General features: G+C 30.0%; 1 protein-coding gene across 2 annotated transcripts; it reads right to left on the reverse strand.

Annotated features, from left to right (window-relative positions):
- Window positions 1-303: 303 nt before the first annotated feature.
- Window positions 304-7,598, reverse strand: LOC110667328 (MLO-like protein 6). 2 transcript variants are annotated; one of them, XM_021828135.2, is made up of 15 exons: window positions 7,301-7,598; window positions 7,105-7,162; window positions 6,738-6,988; window positions 6,113-6,229; window positions 5,890-5,950; window positions 5,629-5,717; window positions 3,459-3,533; window positions 3,263-3,357; window positions 2,839-2,888; window positions 2,444-2,484; window positions 2,159-2,332; window positions 1,588-1,623; window positions 1,249-1,316; window positions 1,061-1,121; window positions 304-964 (listed from the first exon to the last, which is right to left on the reverse strand). In XM_021828135.2, the coding sequence occupies exons 1-15, from the start codon at window positions 7,421-7,423 to the stop codon at window positions 482-484; spliced, it is 1,782 nt and encodes a 593-aa protein (XP_021683827.2). In that variant the 5' UTR covers window positions 7,424-7,598; the 3' UTR covers window positions 304-481. The 2 variants fall into 2 exon arrangements, with proteins under 2 accessions (XP_021683827.2, XP_057998697.1); XM_058142714.1 differs by lacking the exon at window positions 6,113-6,229.
- Between the last annotated feature and the right edge of the window lie 14,188 nt (window positions 7,599-21,786).

Raw genomic sequence — 21,786 nt, forward strand, 5'->3', positions numbered from 1 at the left:
CCAATAAGTTAATCCAGCGCCCACCCCCCTCCCACCCCCCCAGACTCACATGACCATGACTCGTCACCCAGCACAAGAAATTTTGGTTCTTGCCACAACCCCAGAAGAGAAAAGATTAAGTTATTGCCAAAAATTGCTGTCTTTCCTGCTTAAGACCATGCAAGAACTTAATGACTTGTGCAACAAAAATTTCAATACCGTGTAAAGTTTCTCTAGATTTTGAAGTGGGAAAGATTTTTTCTTTCCTTGTGACATTCTTTATAGTTGACAACCTTCCCATTAAGTTCAAGTAAATCTCTGCAATTCAAGAAACTGAAATTTTAATACAAGAACAAATGTTTTTTACAGCGGCAAATTACACTAATGCACATAGAACCAAAAAAAAAATTAAATGTTAATGATTACATATCTAATCTTCAATGTTATTCCAATATATATATATATATATATATAAGAACTATACAAAGCAATGAAAAATTGCTTAAACACTCGCTCTTTTATCAAATGAAAATTCCCTTGGCACTATATTAATTTCATGTTCTGGAACTGGGGCCACTTGACTTGAACTTGGCTCTTCATTGCCTTCTCGTTTACATTCTACGTAACTTAATTCAACTTGTTGGTGATGGTGGTGATGTGAAGACGATGAACCATCACCGTGATTGAGATGATGGGTCGACGATGATCCCTCGCCATGGTTAGGGTGAGAAGGTGATGGAGAATCTGTTTCACACCTATTTAAACTTGATCTCCTAGGAGAATTTTGGAGGCTATCCATTTCGTTCTGATAGTATCGAAGAAGGTGCACCGGCGACATGTGGTGGGATGGTGTGGCTGGTCTACTAGATAAGGGGGTGACGGACCCCTTGTTCCGTTTAATGTTTTTCTTAGCCGTTTTGTGCCAATTTCTTAGAGCTGCTGCTACTCTCTCGTTGAAGATGGTTGGTTTCATTGATGAACCCATCTGTTAATATGAATTAAAACAAGCACTTGAGGTTTATTTAGTGTTATATATGCGAGTATTAATTTGTGAGTATTGCGGATTTTCTTGTTTGTTTACCTGTGTTACGAGGGCATAGAGAGGGAGAGTGACATAGCTGCAGAGTATTTGCACAAGGACCCTGAGAAATGAGAACCCATCAATTAATAATCTTGGAAAGAAGATTATTATTATTATTATTATTATTATTATTATTATTATTATTATTATTGGTTAATGATTCAAAAAGAGAGAGAAATCAATCTTACCCCATTGAAATTCTGATGACTATGTCCTCTACATGTGCATGGAAACAAGATTTTATCCCAAATTCTTTCTGGGAAAACAATAGAGAAGATATAACCCGTTAAAATCATTCACTTGTATAATTCCATTTCTTAAAAATAATTTAAATAATAAAAAAAAAACTTATTCCTTTAATAAAATTTTTATATAGATGTAATCTATCATAAATTCAAAATATAAATATGTGAAATTTATATTTTTAATAGATAAATCTCATCATATATCCATCTTGTGTTTTAGATCTATTATAGATTGATTCAGGCAAGAAAAATCAAATTCCTCAAAATGGTTTATAAGCTTACCCAACTCCATGCAAAGAAAGCAAGCTGGAAGGCATTCTGCAATAATAAAAAAAAATGACATCATGAGATGATTAATAATTTTTACAGTAATACTTAGTATTTTAATTTTAACTAAATTATTACCTTTCTTAATTGTTTAATGACATAATATTTACACTAATATTTAAAAGTTAAATGAGCGATTAATGAAAAGTTATTCTTCTTAATTTTTATAAGTTAAAAGAGTATTTTAATCAAAATTAATAAAATGATGTAAATATTTTTACATTAAATAACTATTTTTATCAAATATCTCTATTTTAAATTATTATATAAAAAACTAACTACTAACCGTTAATATTTAATATCTAACAGCCATTAAAATAATTGATAGCTGCTACAATAACTATTAGTTACTAAAATAATTAATATTATTCAACAAGACCTTAATCACTGATCTCTTATTTATTAATGTAAGATTGAAATCAATCATATTAAAATTAAATCAAGATAAATTAAATGCTAATGCAACGATATTGGCAAAAGATAAACAACAATATATAATAAGATAAATTAATAATTCTGAAGGTACCTGAAAGAGAACAAAATTGATGAGATAAAGAATAAGACGTGGACGGTTGAACCAGAAGAGATCATCTCCAGGCTGAACCACAGGCACACCCTTCACAACCTCTCCTCTCTCTTGAATTCTAAGTGCCATTTTGGTTATTATCACCTGTAGCTGTGTCCCTACCAATAGGATGATCTGCATATGCATCACCCACCGTTAGATATCCGATATCCCCCAATTAAAAAAATTATATAAAAAAAAATAAAGTCAAAACATGCATGTGCACATATTAATATCTATACTTACAATCAGTGGAATAAATGGAAGCCATAGATAAGAATGCCAGCCTGTTCACAGAAATTTAAATAAAACTTAGTCAAACAATTTTCCAATTATATATATATATATATATTAATTTTAACATAATCTTTCATATTTTATATTAAATGACTAGTCAATTTAATATTATAATCTAATAACTTATATATTGCCATTTTACTTATTTTTTTTAATAAAATTCCCAAAAAAAAAAATATTGAATTCCTTTACATAAATATAACATTTATGTTCTATAATTTTAAAAAATATATAATACACTGCTCAATGCATGGGTTATTCTATTGGTAAGGATGAGAGCTCCCCTTTATCAATTAGAGTTATATTATAAAATTTGTTATGATTAATAGAAAATATGAACTTACCATGAGTGTTGAAGAGTAAGAATACGACTGCGAAAAACCAAATTGGTGGACTGGAAATTGAGAACAGAAAATTGATGATTAGAAACAAAGAGAAAACAGAAAACAAAGAGAAAATTGATGATTTATATTTCACATATATACATTTCACGATTGATATGTGATTTCAAAGAACTAGCTCAGCCACTTGAAAGCAGATAAACACTCTATTGAACTGACTCAAATTCATTTTTTTAATTGGTTAAGAACACACGCTTTCATAATATTATGATAATTTTGTTAAAATATATTAAATCTTATGTTTTATACACACTGGTCACAATTGATGTGGAATCTTAAAATATCAATTTTGATTAAAATTAAATAAAGATAATAATAATAATTTTAAATGTGTTAAAATGAAAAAGAAGAATTGAAGACCAATTACCTTATTCCCACAACAACTTTGAAATCTTCTTCCAATGACCTATTAATATATTTTTGGAAATCAAATTTCATGTGGCTTTGAGGTGCCAAATGTGCCTACAAACACACAAGGGAAATTGTAAAATCACAATTAATAATACATGGTAAAAAGACAAATTTAACCTTTAATTTGGAATTTTCAAGAAAAAAAAAATTACCATGATAAAACCATGCCTCAAGGTCAAATAATCAACTTTAGGAACCGACCTCACAAATTGCCTAAAGAAGCAAACCTACAAAGCAAAAAGTAAAAAAATAAAATAAATAAATAAAATGAAATAAATAAAAATAAAAATTATGAGAATTATATTAAGCTGATGTGAGACCTAATAATTATATATTTATACACAATTATTCAGATATTGCTACAATAAATTATTTATTGCATCCAAATCATTTTATAAATATACACATGAAACTTTTTTAAGGAGAATTTGATTTGTTAATTAATATTATTATATTAATATTTTAATAATTTTAATTAATTAATAATTATAATAAAAATAAATTTTTTTTCGTAAATATTAGACATATAAACGATTCAATGAAAAAAATAAACGTGTATTAAAATCATGACTTCCCTGTGAAAATAAATTCAGCGTGTAAACCTTATTATGCATGAGATATAATGCAGCGTAGAATATCCCGCCGTTGGAAAGAGAAACAAGTTATTGTAGAATAACAAAGTCAAGCAAACGGAGCAATTAGTGACCGCAGAAAGAAAGCCTGAAGCGGGTAGGCAGTAGAAAGTTGTTAAATTTTCCACGGCGGACTTTGGACGGCGATGGTCGTTTTCTACACAAACTTGTTAAGACCGCTGCCGGCACTATTTAAAGTACCAGCAAAAGACATAGGCTGTTTCCATTGTTTTGGACCATTTTATTTAATGCCTCCAAGAAAATGCAAGAAAGTCGTTTGCTTTTTGACTGTTAGGCACTTCCCATATTGCAAATTGTAACATGTTAGCTTTGATTCTTCCCGTCAACTTAAATTCATTTACAAATTTAATTAAATTCTCGTATAATTATATTTAATTTATATTTTTTAAAAAAAATTATATTTTTCAATAAAAAAATAAAATTTTTTGTTTTAAATATAAAAATTAATTAAAAAATTAATTAAATTCTTATAAAAATTTTATATTTTGAATATGAGATAAAAGAAATTATAAAATAGAAAAGAATAGAGTAATAATGATTGAATTTTTTGTTTAATCAGTAGATAATGAGTAAACATGAAAATTTTTATTTAGACTGAGTCTATTGTAGATTTAAGATATAAATATGTAGGACTCACTTATTTAATAGGTAAATCTACTATACATTCTGTATCTTAGGTCTGTAATAGACTAAGTTTAGGTAAAAAAATATGTGTCAATTCAAATGCACCACATATATGTGTATGGTAATTCTACTACTTATGTAGCCTAGGTCAATTTTTAATTGTGTATGCTATAAATATATAAATATTTTATTTATTTATTTATTTATTTTTAACTGAAATTTTCATAATTCTAATAATTATTACAAACTAAATTTCATTAATTATAAAGAATTTAATTTTATAAGATATTCAGAATATTAAAACTCCACATGAATTGAATAGCTTATTTTTTTTACTAATTTTGAATAAGTTAAACTTCAACTTAAATTTATAAATTGTTATTTACATTAAATTCATAATATTTTTGAAATTATGTAAAAAATTGATGCACTATAGTACTCAAATAAGGTATAACTTACTATCCAAATTAAATTCAACATTATTAAAATAAAATTAAATATAATTATTTTAAAATAAAAATATATGAAACTCATATATTAAGTAGATAAATTTTATTATATATTTTTAATTTTATTATATATTTTTATTGTACTTTAAATTTATATATAATAACTAAGTCTACGTGTGGCTCTACCTAGGTAATTTTATGTTTAATCATTGACATAATGGATTGAAGTTCGTGCCAAAAAATCAAAATAATTTTTATTTTTAAATTTTAAAGGCACATTATTGATTCAATGATTGGGGAATCATCTATCAAAGGGATTAAAATTATAAAATAATCTTTTTTTATTTTTTGAAAAATTTTAAAATTAATGATAAAAATATGTACTATTTTTTTAATATTACAATGAGGCTAGCTGTTTGTTAAAATAATTTATCCTCAAGAAATGATAAATAAGAGTAAATTAAAGACAGGAATCAATAAATTTTAACTGAATAATATTGAAATTAACTCTAAAATTTAAAAATCTCATATTTAATTCTAATATAAGTTAAAAAAAAAAAAAAAAAAAAAAACTAAGGAGGGAAAAGAGATCTTACTATCCAAATAAGGACTGGTGTCTTGGTCCAAAAGCTCAAGTGTCTCCTGCCAAATGATGTTTCTCTTGCAAATCTGAACCTTTCTGGATCTATGTTGTGCAGTAATCATTATCATCATTATCATATATTTATCTTGATTTATAATTTTAATTACGTGCATTATCCCAGAAAATTTAATTATGCGTCTATAAATATAAGTCAAACCAAACTTGTTATAGCCCTTCAATGCAACTATATATAGATTTGGAGTAATTAACATACCGTGCGAGAACTGGTATTCGGCTGTTCTTGTTTCCTTTTCCCAAGATTTCCAACGTCTCATCTATAGCCAAGCAAAAGAGTCAGTAAAGTAAAAGAAAAAATAACAAGAGCTGAGAGCTTTTATATTTATGTCCTCACACATGTAATTCAAGCGATACCATGATTACTACCTATGATAAAACTGTTATACATGTAACGGTCGAATTCTAAAATTTCTCAGTACCTTAGCTCTGCCCAGAACCATGGTGAGGACACAGTAAAGCACGTGAAAAACTGCTAATACGAATATGAAAATGTGGAGTTGATGAATGCCTTCTGACGATACAAAGGGGACTTCACGCTGAATCAAAAAACAATGAATTTAACTTATAAAGTCTTGTAAATCAACTAAAATTTCTGGGTATTATTTATTAGCTCATCACATCATACATGTTCTTTAAATTTGTAGTTACGTTCCATGTTTTAATTAATTTCTGGGTTGATCAAGAAAAATCTATAAATTTTCGCCAAGAAAAATTACCATTTATATAACTCGCCTACTAACTTTGATTAATATCTTTTCCTTGACAAGCAAAAGTGAAGAACTTTCCCAGATAGTACGTATCAATATATGTCCACATTTTTGCACAGTAAATTTGCTTGAAACATCCACGTAATTGCTTTTTATTGTCATACTTGCCTTTCAGGCTACAATGCTTTCTTACATTTTCACTGTTGGAAACATCCGATTTGGCGATTATTTTTGTTTTTATTTGATTCGATTGTGAATTCAAAATATCATAATTTTAAAAATAATTTCAATATCATTGAATTAAAAATCTTATTGTAGGAAAATATGTAGTACCCACCTCACCACATTTGTCAGTCGTCGTTGTCCCAGCCAAGACACGATGGAGACTTCCACCAGAATCCGATATGGTGAGAAGTTTCCTGCGGTTTTCATTTTCTGTTGCAGGCACTTCAGCCTTGTTTATATTCGCTTCTTCCTCCTTGCTGCATGGATGCCATGAAGATCCAACCTTTTCTGGTATGCATATATTTGATATTGGACCTTGTCCTACAGTTAGAAGCAAGGATATAAATCCTAATAGCATAAGCTCTGCACAGGAAGAAAGAAGAAGAAGAATAAGAACAAGAAGAAGAGGGGGGTTAATCAACAAACTAGTTAAAGAGTATAATTTTGAGAAGATGATGAAAGTGGTTTCATATGCTTACCTGACTTAACCTTTTCAAGTGCTTCATAAAGAGCTCTCTTATGTTTCTTCTTTAACCACTGAAAAAGGAGTAAAAAAATCTCAGTACCGGCACAAAAGCATCGTATAATTCAATGTTTGGTGGATTATAATAATTATTAATGATGGAATTTAATTAATAAAAGTATACAGTAATTAATAAATCTTATAGATGGTACCTTTCCTATGAGATGGATAATGTATTCGATGATTATTGAAACCAATACTAAAACAAAACAAACAATGGCTACTGCCCAAGTTGGCGTTTGCTCCAAAGATCTTCCACCTCCACCGCCAGCCATGGATGCAACCTCCCCGTTCTTGAAAAAAGAAAGTTTAATTTCAGAGTTCACTTGCGGAGACCAAGAACTGGATAAGTTACGTAAATGAGAGAGAGAGAGATATGAACAGTAGGCGATGCAAATCCTGATGATATATGGAAAAGGTTAGTGTATGAACTTGAGGAAATTAAAGAAGTAGAGCTGATTCTTGGAAAGGAGACAAAAGATGATAATATATAATTTAATAAAAATGAAGGAAAAGAAGAGGATGACTTTTGACTTTGTTAACGCGTAAGAGACCCACAGAGACAGAGAGATCAGTTGACTTGATCAAGTAATTCAAATACACGATGATACTGATTTGCATTTTCTTTGAAACTTATTTAAATATATTAATTAAAAAATATTAAAAAATTAAATTTAATCAATTTTAATCATAAAAATATTAAAATAATAAAATTATTTTTTTAAAATTATTTTTTTTAATGACATTTAAAATTATATTTTTACTCGTCAAAATAATTTTAACCTTCAAAGAGACTGACACTCGTTAAATCAATCGTATCAAATAAAATGAGGCCTAGATCTTAAATTGATGTTATACCTATTCTCTCAGTCAATCGTTAGCCATAGCGTTGCTGTATATCTTACTTATTTTTAAAATTTTTTAATTTATTATAAATTTAAAATATAAATATATAATATTTTATATTTAATAATTAAATTTTATTTTTTATTTTCATGCGCGTTACATATTTAGATTTATAGATAAACTTAGGTAAATAATTATTTATTTTTAATACACTTGGCACGAAAATAACCATTAAAGTGTCAACAAAAATAAATTCACTTTAGCTTTGTATTAATTTTTTTTTAATTTTTTAATTAATAAATAGAGTTTGTTAGAAGTCCACCACTTCACTTGATCATAACAGAGTAGAAATGATAAATTTTAGCTTGACTCTCATGCAGTTATGCCCAAGTTAATTTTGGATGATATTCCACTTCCTTTTATCATTGCTTATAATAAATAAATAAATAAATGAATAAATTGAAATAATAAAATTGAACACAAATTATTTACTAAATTGAGAATCAAAGTGACCCTGTTAATTCAAATTTTTACCTACAAATTAAATTTATAAATTTAATTTTCCTAAAAAAATTAATATTTTGATTTGAAATCATTATCAAGCCATAAATTGATCTAGAGTAGAGGGTGTATTATTCGGTTATAACCAATTAATCGAACCAAATTGATAAAATTTAATTATTTCGGTAAGAGTAAATTCGATTTGGTTCGGTTTTTTGGGTTGGTAATAATAAAAATTTTAGTTTTTAATTATTGATTCAGTTACCTTTGATTTGGTAATTGAACTAACCGAAATAACTAAATTTTAATTAATTAATATATTAATTATAATTTTATTAATAATATATTATTTATAATTATTATTTTTATAATTTTACAATAATATTTGACTTATAATTATTATCTTATTAATATTAAATCATATTTATTATTTTTTATAAATAAAAAAGAATATAAATATATTTTTATTAATATTTTTAAAATAATTAATAATATAAAATATATTTTTTATTTTTTCGATTAATTCGGTTAAAGTCGATAACCGATCGAATATTTTCGATTTCAGTTAATTTCAATTTTCTCTCAATTTCGGTTGAGTTCAATTAATAATTTTAGAGTCATTTAATAATTCGATTAGTTGAGAATTCGATTCAATTCAGTTCAGTTAATTAAATGCTCACCCCTAATCTAGAGTCCTTTTTACAACAATTTGATGTAAAACTTGAAGCAACTCACAAATTAAAATGTTATGATACGAACTCATTTTAGGTGAAGCATAGTAAAAAAAAAAAAGAATCTTTTTATGATAAACATATTAGTTTTGTAAGTTCATTATTACGGTAACTAAAAAATAAAATATAAAATATTCACGATTCAATATGATTCAAACCCGCTTATTTAATCTATTTATTGCAATTTATCTAAAAATGTTTAATAACACTTTATAAAATCTCTTAATTTAAAAACTTAAATTTATGCTAATAAGGAGAAGCCTGACTAATTAAAAAAAAAAAAAGATAATTACCTTCTGTTGTGTAGCACATCATTTATTATTCAGTCTATTGAACCTTCACTGAATTTAAAAAAATAAAATAAAACTTATAAGAGTATATAAATAATTTTATATCAAAGACAAATGAGTGACGTTGAGTTTAGAAATAAAATTTATACTTAAATATGATTTTTTTTTTTTTATTGAGTGACAAGAACTAAATATATAATCAGTTCTAATCACGAATGACACATGGTATTGTTTTTCATTTTATTAATTAGATAGAACATTACTATAAGAAGATATAATTCCATCAATTACATATTACCACTTCATACGAAATGTAGATTGACTTTGTCTGACCTTGGATGATGATATTAAAAACATTATCATATAAATTAATAAGATTTCAATGCATATATTATATTTTTCTGACTTGGTCTGCACCTAAATTTTTTGAAACCCCCAATTTAAATTGCGACAACAACATAAATACAAATTTGGGGTTTTTTTTTTTTTTGTTACATTCTTAGTCTAATTAACTTAAATAATTGAAATCTACATCTACCAAAAAAAAAAAATTGAAATCTATGCTTTCTCAAGTTTCAATTTCTTGACATATTCGTGGTTCAAAGCATTATTGGTTTGTAAGTCTACTTCTGCACTATAAATTATTATTTATATTCTATTACCCTCTTTAGTAATATTAGTTGTTTTAATAACCGTTAATTATTTAGTAATTATCAATTATTTTACTAGTTATTAGCTATTAAATATTAATTATTAGTGATTAGCTGTTTATATAGTGATTTAAAATATAAGCGTCTGATAAAAATAATTATTAAATTAACTATTAAATATAAAAGTAGTAGTATAATTTTATTGACCGGAATCAAAATGCTCTCTTAACCTCTAAAAATATTAAGAAAAATAATTTTTTATGAATCATTCCCTCAATTTCTAAATACTAATATAAATACTATATCATTAAACAATATAAACAAGAAATATAATATTTTAATTAAAATAAAAATACTAAACTTTACCTTAAAACTTTTTGCTGAAAGATAATATTTTAACTAAAATAAAAATACTAAACTTTACCTTAAAACCTATATATATATATATATATATATATATATATATATATATATATATATATATATATATTTCTTTTAATTTTGGAGGGAATTTAATTTTTTTTTAAATGAATTTGATTGACTTTATCAACTAAATGAATTAATTTATGTTCAAATTTCTTTCATCACCTGTTATTCGTATGATTTTATTATAATTTTAACAACTAATGGGGACTTGGCATGGTACCTGAGGGCTGGTGCCTAAGTAAATTAATTATTTATTAGCATCTTGAAATATCAACCATATTTTGAAAATATAAAATCGCCACCTTATTATGTATGGCGATATAAAAAATTTCAACTCCTAAAAAAAACTATTTGTATTATATTAAAGTTTCCCTTTATTAAATATTTGTTAATTTATCGAACATAATGAATAATTAAATAATTTATCATTGAACATAATGAATAATTAAATAATTTATCTTTCTCTCTCTTTTCCTCCTTCCTTCCTCTTCACCTCATAGCCATCCATAACTATGTTAACATGCTTTTGACTGTTAACTCAATTCTTTTTAATATATTCTTCAATTTTTTTTAATCATGTGAGGTTTTCTATTTCACTAAAAAAATAAAAATATAATTAAAAAAATTACTGACTAAATATGCAGATATTTTGTTGGTAATTACGATTGTCGATAAAATTTTTTCATCCACAAATTTTAGTTTAGATAATTTTTATAAATCAAAAAAATATTATCACTAAATTTATCGATGAACTATTTTATAATTAAATTATAATTTTTTTAGATAATTTCATAAGTGATCATGCACTTATAAATTATTAATTATTTACCAATGATACAAATTAACACAAATAATTATCGAAATTATCGTAAATAATTACTAATGATAATTTTTCATAAGTAATTTTTATTTTTATATTTTAATTTTAATTTTTTTTTAATTTTTTAATTTAATTTAATTTTAATTTTATATTTTTATAAGAACATACGAAGTATACTATAACCCAAAAACGCACAATGGTTTGTAGGAGTACGAAAATCCGAAGAACATTTCTCCCTAACTCTTAGAAGACGAAATGTTGTATCATATTTATAATTTTGCCGTGTTGATCCCTATCTCTATATTTTGTGTCAGTCACTAGCGGTAGCCTTCTTTTGTTTATTTTTTTTAATCAATTAAGGTGTTTTCCACCTACTTTTTCCCTATTTTAGGGTTTTTTTTTATATAGGATTTTTTTTTCTTTTGTGAAATTCAATAAAAATTTTGCAGGGGATTGTACTTTATTGAGTTTAATATAGCATATTGGATAAATTTCAATTTTTGAAATATTATAATAACTATTATAATGAAAATCTTCATTATTTAAAAGAAATTTGTTATTGAATTTTGATAATGAAAACAATGTTATGATTTTGAGATCAAATTAAATTATTTTATTTTATTTATTTAACTTATTAATTTATTATTGATATCATATTAATATTTGAGATTATGAGATAGATATAAATTGGAAATTTTGTTTATTTCTATAAAATGTGGGAGTTTGGAAAATTTTAATGAAATTAAAATTAGAAAATTTTAAGCTATTGTAAATTTTTTTATAACATAATGAAATTTTTTTTAGTGTCTTGTCAATTGATGTGAGCTCATTTTTAACTTAATTTATGAAAATCAAGTACTTATAAGTATTTATAAGAGTTACGGAAATAAGAATATTAAGGTAGATGAGTAGCCATAATAGACTAACTAAAGTATGTAACAAGAGTATTAGAGAAAAGGTAGGAGTGGTGCCAATTGAGGATAAATTGAGAGAAGGAAGATTGAGGTTGTTTGATCATGTGAAGCGTAAATATACGGAGGCTCCAGTTAGACAAGTAGAGCACATTAGATTTGATGATAGAAAGAAAATGGGTAGATCTAAATTAACCTGGAGGAGAATAGTATAATATGACTTAGAAACATTGTACATTTTCGAGGATTTAACCCAAAATCATTTAAAGTGGAGAAAGAGAATCTATATAGCCGACCCCAAATTTTTGGAATAAAGATTTGGTTTAGTTGAGTTGAGTTGAGTTGAATTGAAATACTTATAAGCATTTAAAATTTTAAGCAGTGACATGTTTGATTAAAAGTATTACCATAAAAGAATTTTGTATTTAGTAGAAAATTGCTTATAAACACATTTATTATTAGAATGACTAAAGAAGATATTAAATGAGATTTATGATGAAATTTTAAAAATTAAATGAGGATAATATAGTAAAATATTTAGTCAAACTAGCATATAATACAGGTTTTATAAGGACTAAAATGAAAAATCGGGTCCTTCAACTTTTTTTTTTTTAATTTACATGCTCAAATTATAAGCAAAAAATTATTATAAACAAGCAGGTCAACCTATTTTTAAAGTTTATAAATTGGTTTGACCAGTTTATAAATTAAAACAAACACCTCTAAATTTTAGAATCAAACCATATAAAATTTTGTGTTTTTAGTTTCTTTATTTCTTTTATATTGTATTTGTGCGATTGTATGCATTTAAATTCATGAAAAATAACAAATTATATGAGATATGTATATATGTGATGTTGTGATGAACAAAAAAATTATTAGATTTTAAAGAAAAAATACATATGTACATATAAAATAATGTTTGAACTGATGCGATTCAACTTCATAGAAAAAAAAAATCATATATTCACACGGGGAGATAGATGACTTACGGCCATACCCTAAAATGGTTAACCAATTTAGAAAATTATGCTTTTAAATTAATTAAGGAAAAAGAAGAAAGAAGAGACTATATTAATTCTACACTCAAAGTCATGCATCCATAGATAGAAATGGTGTTCGTTTTTTACCATCTTGTGTTTCTCTTTATAATTTCTCTTCATGTTCATATTTGCATGGCAGCAGCTAGCTAGCCAGACATGAGGCGCATGCTAATGTATCTTTGATTGAAAATTGATTTGATATATATCGTACGCATGCATGCATTATGCCAGCAATATGATCTATATAAAGTCATAATTAAGAAGTTCGCTACCTAATTTGCAGTCCATGATGAAGTTATGAACCACGTTTCGATCGAGGAGAAATTTTAATTGCTGGTTCAACAGCTTTGCTTCTATTTATGGGTCAACTTTTGTTTTCCTGGTGCGCTGAGTTTGGTTGAAGTTTTGTGGTTTGTTTTGTAGTAAGGGTGTGTGGTTTCGATTTGGCTCGGGATTTGCTTAAGAATCAAAATTAAATTGAAATTTTGATACGGTTCTGATTCGATTTTTTTTTTTTTTATTTCAGTTTGATATGATTCTCGGTTCTCTAATTCCAGTTCGGTTTAGTATGGTTCCAATTCGGTTCTCAGTTCTTAAAATAATTTTATATAATTATTTTCTTAGAAAGTCATACTTAAATTAGTATTTAAGTTTTGAATTAGATTTTTAATATATAATATATTATATAATATTTTTTTAACTATTTTTAAATTATATAAAGGGCATAGATAATTTATAATTAAATATATTATATAATATAATAGAGTGAATATATCATATAATATATATTTTAACGATTTATTAATTATGTAATATTTAACTATATATATATGAGAATTATAAGGTAATTTAATGTATTTATAATTAAAATTATTAAGAAAATATAGAGAAATAAAATATAATATTATGTTATATTTAATTCACATATATATATATATATTGAAAGTATATAATATATATAAAAAAATAGAAAAATATATGTATAAATTCGATTTTTTGATTTAGTTTTTGCTCGGTTTCAATACTATTTTGACTTGATTCTTAGTAAAAAATAAAAATCGGATTAATTATAACATAATACTTAAATAACATATGCACTTAAAAATAATAATATAAAATTAAAATCTAGTATTTAAATAAAAATTAATATGTAAAACTTTATTTTAATAATAATATATGTATAATAAGAAAACATATATAAATAATTTATAATTGATAATGGGGGTGGGGTTTGAGAATTGGAATTCTTGGATTAAAATCCAAGAAACTTGAATAAAGTTCATTTAGGCTACTTTGCAATTCCATGGAATTGGTTGGAATTACAATTTCAATTGATTGTGTGCTCTAAATAGTAGAATTAATTAGAATTAAATATTTCCATTTCAATTTCGATTATTGGATTCATTTGGTGAATCCTAATTTAAATCCTATCACTTTGGCATCGCCCCATTATTTTTAATTTTTTAGTACTTTATTAGTTTAATTGTATAATTTTATTAAATTAATTTCTTAAGTTATATATAAATTTATATATAATATTTCTAAAATATTATCATAATAATTAATTAAATATACTATATATATATATATTATGATAATATTTTATATATTATATTTTAAATAAATATAACTTAAATATTTTATAAAATTGTTAAAATTTTAAAATATAAATTATTAATAAAAATATTTTAATTAAAATATATAATGTTAAATGAATTCGAATATTATTTAGATAATAATAATAAATTGAGATAAATTCAGATAATTTATAATTAATTTTAATTAAATTGTTTCAAAAAATTAAATATTAAAAATAGTAATTAAATTCAAATTCAAATTATATAATTTTTACAGTGCCCGTTACTATCCTGGGTCCAAATAATAATTTCCAAATGGAGCGATCAGAATAAGATTTTTTTATTTTTCTTTGAAAAGTCCGGGGTAGGATCATCAATGGGACCATGAAGGATCCATCAATGATAATAAATAACATTGAAATTTTAGCCTCAAATTGGAAGTAGAATCCTGCCTACTATGATAATATATTGAGTGTTTTTTATTAAAAGGGTATTCCATTAATTATAAACATAATATAATCATGAAGTATAAATTAATATATTACATTTGAGGCCTTTATGAATTTAATTGAACGACCTTTAAATTTTGATTTCCTATAGTAGAGAAGATTTTTACCTCTTACTAATACAACTAAAATTACACGATATCTATAACAAAGAAAATCACATTTATATTTAAGATTCGTTTTAAACAGATACAAATTTAAAAGTTATTGAAAAGATCCCATAAAACGAACTCTATAATAAAGAGACTTGAACGCTTTATTCCACTGAAAAAAACACCTCAAGTCTACCAATTAAGTTATATATCTCGGTCACTAAACTATATAAGATAAAGTAAAACGTTATTTTCACTTAATATTATATAAAAATGATAGAAGACTCATCCACTTCCACAGATAATTTTAATATAAGCATAAATCACATTAAACTGAATTTAATAAATGAATTGAAGTTACTTTAATAAATATCCTTAAGCCTCAAATGACTAATAACATATGACACTTCAAATTCTCATCTCCGTGTTTTCCAGGATGACTCATGACAATGTTTCAATGGCGTGTGGAAAGTTATGAACACATTAAAGAGTGGTCCTTATTATTGAGACATTAGGCTGCATTGGGCCCTTTTAGGGTATGAAAGAGAGAAACTTTCATAGACCACACATACATATTGGTTACAAAGAAAGGAGCAAGTAACAACCCAGAAAATCATAACCAGATAATGCCATTCTTTCAAATTGTCAATGTGAGGATTTGACAAAATTTGTAAGCTATTCTTTCTAATAGACCCTAAATTGCCCTAAACTCTAATAGGCCATTGATGAAATGTCTGTTTCACAATACAAGTTGTCAAGAGCTAAAATTTGATAGCATCATTGAAGACTCTCACATTTCCTCCAAACCTTAGTCAAACGAGCCCGCTCAATTCCAGTAGAGATGATGTTAGGCCTTGAAGATTTGTTTGGATAAAAGAGTTTAGAATCCACTTTGTTTTCTAAAATCTGCTTGACAAGACCCATAGAGAAGGTAAAACAAAACAAGGATGTGGCCTGCACCTGATTTCAAGCTCGTTATTCTGAAATTGCGGTGGCAGGGAGAAGAAAACAAACACTTCCAAACCAAGATGAACTACCCACAAAATCATTGATGCGTCAAAGAACCCTGCCAAGAAACCTGAAATCTTCAAGTAATCTTGAATACCCAACCCAAATTTCCACTTTCTTGTTCTGATAATTTTCTCTCCCTCCCCTGTCCCCCCGTAAAAGCGATTCTTTGGTGCCATTTTATGTAACACCCCAAAATTTTAAATTTTATTATTTTATGAGCATTTTTGGTATTTTAATTTTATTTAAATTTTAAGAAATTTTTTTGAGATTTTTCGGATTTTAAAAATCGGATTCGATTTTCTGAAAATATAAACTTTGATGATTTTTAAAAATTAATTTAAAGACCACATGGCAAAACTAAAAATATATTTGGAATCTACAAATTTTTCTGAGTTTTCTGAAATTTTTTCGGAATTTTTGGACCTCGTTTTCGGTCCCGAGGCAGAGTAAAAATTCAAAATTTTGTATCTTGAATCGAACCGGCCGAATCGAACCGGATCGAATCGATCGAATCGGACCGGTCTTTTTCTTTTTCTTCTTCCCTTCCCCGCGCGCGTCGACCTCTCTCCCTTCTCTCTCTCTCTTTTCTCTCTCCTCCCTCCTCCCCTTACCGCGCCGCCGCCTCCTCTGCCTTCCCACCTCGCCGGCGCCTCACCTCGGTCCTCCCCCACGGTAGCCGCTGGACGCCGACGGCCTCTGAAGGGACGCCTTGTGCGGCACGCTTGGACTTCCCGGCTAAAATCCGGCCGATCCGGCTAGCAATTGGACCGGGTCTTGTGTCTAAAATCATCTACTCAGCGAGAGCTTTCCATAGACACCAAGAACGCCGAAATCCATCGAGCGGTTTGTCCAATTTTTGCCCGGGAAGTTTTAGCCCATTTTGACTTTTGGGCTAGATTTCTCACAAACCGTGAACCCCACGAGAAAACCGAGAGTACCAGAGCGCTCCACTCGTCGAGAGCTTCACGGGGATATAAATTTCAAAATTTTTTGACACCGTTTTTCGGTGGGTCCCACGGAACTTCGCAGTGTTTTTCCGAGCATTTAATGAGCTTAGAAAATTCTGAAAAATTTATGTACTAACCTCCGTGTTATGGGCTTCGTGTAGGTATCCTCAATTCGCGGAAATTCGACAGTTGTCCGGGTTTGTGAATTTCCCGACAGAACTGACACGGAAAGTCTCCGAATTGGATCGAGGTTTTGGCTATCCCCCCATTGTCAGACGTTCCGAGCGCGTTCCCGAAGTCGGAATCGGCAAAGGTAAACCCAAACCTTGCTTTTTCATAATTTTCTAGTGCTTAAATAGGATTAAAAATCCATAAAATATTCGTGGTAGCTTAGAAAATTATGATTCTTTTTGCAATAGCCTAGTAATATTGCTAAGGACCGCGGGGCAAATTTTTAGAATTTTTAGAGCTTGTTTGGGTAGTTTTTGCAAGAATGATCAATTATAAGGACTAAATTGAAATTTTACATATTGTGATGGATGACTGAGTTGATCGGCCCAGGAGGGACTGTGTGATGTGATTGAATGGTAGATATATGAGTTGCGAATATAGAAGTGTGTTTTGAGCCCTTTTGCAGGTTGGGTAGGTCCTAGGTATAGGGGAGACTCTGCTGGATTTTCAGCACGACTTAGGACGCATTTGGTCTTTTTCTTTGTTTGTATGGAGTCAAATTTATTAAATGATTGTAATAAAATTGTCAGGTGAGCCGGGACAACCTTCTTCCTCCGCCCAGCCGCCTCAGTGACCACCGTCAAGTCTGCGAGTAAAATATTAATTTTAATTGTAATTTCACTATTATTATATGTTCAAGCATGCCCATGCATCACTTATATGCATATATCTATGTAGATAAACTTTAGGCACAATTTATGTTGCATTCATAACTGTGAAAGTGCCATGTATGTTGCTGTGGTAATTTGGAGCAGTGTGCGTGCGTTGGCGTGCGTGTGATGTGGTGTGGACTATGGATAGGACGGGTAGTCACGGCCTGAGTTCTTCGCTGGGACCCGATCCTTCGTGGGGTAGTCACGGCTTGAGTTCTTCGCTGGGACTCCCGATTTGGTTTATTAAGCGAAAGTCCGCTTGAGTTCTTCACGCACCGAGTTGGATTTAAGAGGGTATAGGATCAGCTCCCATATATTATGATTGATGTTACAGGGTGCGTGAGTGCTCCAAATTACCTTTTTGATGTTATGATGTGAAAATGTTGTTGATGTTGCATTTCACTCTACAGGGTGCATTAGTTTTAGATAGTTATAGAGATTATGATTAAAATTGATATTTTACTCTCTGAGTCGAACGCTCACTCCTGTTCAATATTTTTTCAGGCTACAGGAGGATAATTTTTTTAAGGTTAACCTGCTTTCTCCCTCGCAGGTCGTTTATCAATATTTGTGTAATTCTATGAATTTCTAAAATTTTCGCATGTGTTAGAAACCTTCATTTAAATTGGGCTTGTAATATAAGTTCTTATTGTGGACCTGTAAAATTATTGTATGCATGTTTGATGGACAGGATGAGGGAGCTGAGCTCCCATTTATCTTTCTGATGATATGATTATGTGGAGGGTGAGCTGAGCTCCCCAATGGGTTGTTTATTATGTTTACAGGTTGGGTGAGTCAAAAACTCCCCGTTGAAAGGTCCACTTTATGGCCGGGCTCTGTCCGGATGGTTTCTTGAAATTGGGCCCAAATGGGCCTTAAAATTGGGTTAATGAATAGTTAGGCTTACTACGGGCCTTGGGGGCTTTAGGCTGGCCCAGGTCCTAGTGCCGGTCCGGTCCATAGGTTGGGTCGTGACAAATGTGGTATCAGAGCTTAGGCTTTAGATTCTTAGGGAATGTCGTCTAAAGTGTTGGGAAGAGTCTAATAGGAGTCACATGCAGAAAAATAGGGTCCACATTCGTCTTGCATTGTCATCTTTGCTTCTAGTTTCTGCTCCATATATTGTGTATAAATATGAGTCTATAGAGCTGTGTAATGTGCAATTTTGAATTTTGTGGGCTAATGCTGCTGAATTTCAGGAAAATGCGTAGAAGCAGGAGAGCTGCCTTGCACGAGAACGGATGTGCTGACGAGGTGTCGGACAGATGAAGCGCTTTGCCCAGGAGGCGGGGTAAGAGGCCTAGAGCTGCTCAAGTAGAAGAGCAGCTGCCACCAGTACAGGATCAGTCTTTTATGGCACAGGGTCTCATGGACCCCATGGCAGCTACTCTAGCTGGTCTGCAGAGAACCATCGATATGATGGCACAGTATATGGTCCACCCTCCACAACAGCAGCAGTCCACCGCACCAAGGGGAGAACCTTACAAACAGATCATAAATTTCAAGAAATTGGTGCCTGGTACTTATGATGTGTCAGACGATGCATATCGGTTTTTGAATTCTATGACAGACGAGGCAGCTGCGATTGGTGAGAAGACTTATAGAGTGTATGCAGCATGTCATGGGGCCTATGCCTAGACAATGGATGAATGACTACGTGTTACCTCGGATGGAGGGTTTGTCGTGGGCTCAGTTTGTGGAACTGTTTATCAATCGGTTTGTGCCAGAAAGCTTCAGAGATCAGAAACAGTGGGCCTTTGAGGCCTTAAGACGTAATGGCAGTGTAGATGAATATGCTACTGAAATTTCGAATTGAGCAGATATGCCCCTACAAAGTAGCTACGAAACTATGAAGGTGAAGAGATTCCTAAAGGGGCTTGGCCAGGAGGTATGCGAACACAGCCATGATGTCGATCGATCTTTTGATGTGGTGGTTGATCGAGCAGACAGTTGAGATTAGCTATCTTTGTGGATGACAGCGGAAGAGCAAAGAAAAAGCGAGCGAGAGGTTCTCTGGTGTTCCCCAAATGAGTACTCCGGATAATGGTGGCCAGGGTAATTACAGAGGAAAGAGTAGGAACAAGAAGAGTGGTTTTAGACACAAACCTCGAGGATTCAGACCAGGGTACGGATCCAGCAGTGGTCACAGTTCAGGGTACAATAGTTCTGGGTCTGGTTCAGGATCCTCCTTGGCACCTTGTGCACAGTGTGGAAGAGGACAGTCAGGACCTTGTTTGATGGGATCAGGAGTATGCTTCAGGTGTGGCCAACCAGGTCACTTTGCTAGCGAATGCCCCATGTTCAGCGAGCCACAGATGGGGTCACAGGGTTCTGTTGCAAATGATCCTCGTCAGTTGTATCCGGGTGCTTCTAGCATGGCGGCGATCGATTCGATGGCCAACGAGGACAAGGGGGACGTGGATTTGGAGGCAGATCAGGAGGTAGAAGTCAGTATCAGGGTTCTGCCACTCAGGATAGGGGTCAAGCTCGGGTTTTCACCCTGACCCACCAAGACGCTCAAGCTTCAAATGCAGTTGTGGCAGGTATTCTTCTGGTCTGTTCCTATGAGGCTCGTGTTTTAATAGATCCGGGTGCTACGCACTCATTTGTCTCCCCTGTGTTTGCCATAAGGTTGGGTAGAAACCCTACAACCTTAGAATGTCCTTTGTCGGTAGCTACCCCACTTAGTGACAACATAGATGTAGATATGATTTTTCCGGGTAGCCCAGTAGTAGTGGATGGAAAGATCCTCCCAGCAGACTTGGTTCCTCTACCAGTGATTGATTTCGATGTAATCTTGGGGATGGATTGGTTGGCAACTCATTATGCCACCTTAGACTGCAGGAACAAAAAGGTGTATTTCCACATACCTGGTGTGGAAGAGTTTAGCTTTGATGGTGACAGGAGCGTGGCTCCATATAATTTGGTGTCAGCAATTAGCGCTAGAAAAATATTGAGGCATGGATGCCATGGGTATTTGGCATTGGTGAGAGATACATCTGTAGAAGGTGTCAGCATGGAAAATGTTCCTGTTGTCAGAGAATTTATGGATGTCTTCCCAGAGGAGCTTCTAGGGTTGCCACCAGGAAGGGAAATAGAGTTTTGCATTGATGTTGTGCCGGGTACAAACCCCATATCAATGCCGCCATACAGGATGGCACCAGTAGAATTGAAAGAGTTAAAGGAGCAACTACAGGAGCTGTTGGACAAAGGTTTCATACGTCCGAGCACTTCACCCTGGGGTGCTCCTGTTCTATTTGTGAGAAAGAAGGATGGGTCATTGAGGTTGTGCATTGACTATAGACAGCTGAACAAGGTGACTGTGAAGAACAAATATCCACTTCCTCGGATCGACGATCTGTTTGATCAGCTCCAAGGGGCTAGATTCTTTTCCAAGATCGAC

This window comes from Hevea brasiliensis, chromosome 1 (assembly GCF_030052815.1).
Source record: "Hevea brasiliensis isolate MT/VB/25A 57/8 chromosome 1, ASM3005281v1, whole genome shotgun sequence".
In the NCBI taxonomy this organism is placed as follows: domain Eukaryota; kingdom Viridiplantae; phylum Streptophyta; class Magnoliopsida; order Malpighiales; family Euphorbiaceae; genus Hevea; species Hevea brasiliensis.

Coding starts and splice junctions, on each gene's coding strand:
- LOC110667328 (XM_021828135.2), bottom strand. CDS start 7,423: ATGGCTGGCGGTGGAGGTGGAAGATCTTTGGAGCAAACGCCAACTTGG. Junction 2,485..2,838: donor CTTACTCTTCAACACTCATG/GTAAGTTCATAT, acceptor TTCTGTGAACAG/GCTGGCATTCTTATCTATGG. Junction 1,122..1,248: donor GTCATCAGAATTTCAATGGG/GTAAGATTGATT, acceptor CTCATTTCTCAG/GGTCCTTGTGCAAATACTCT.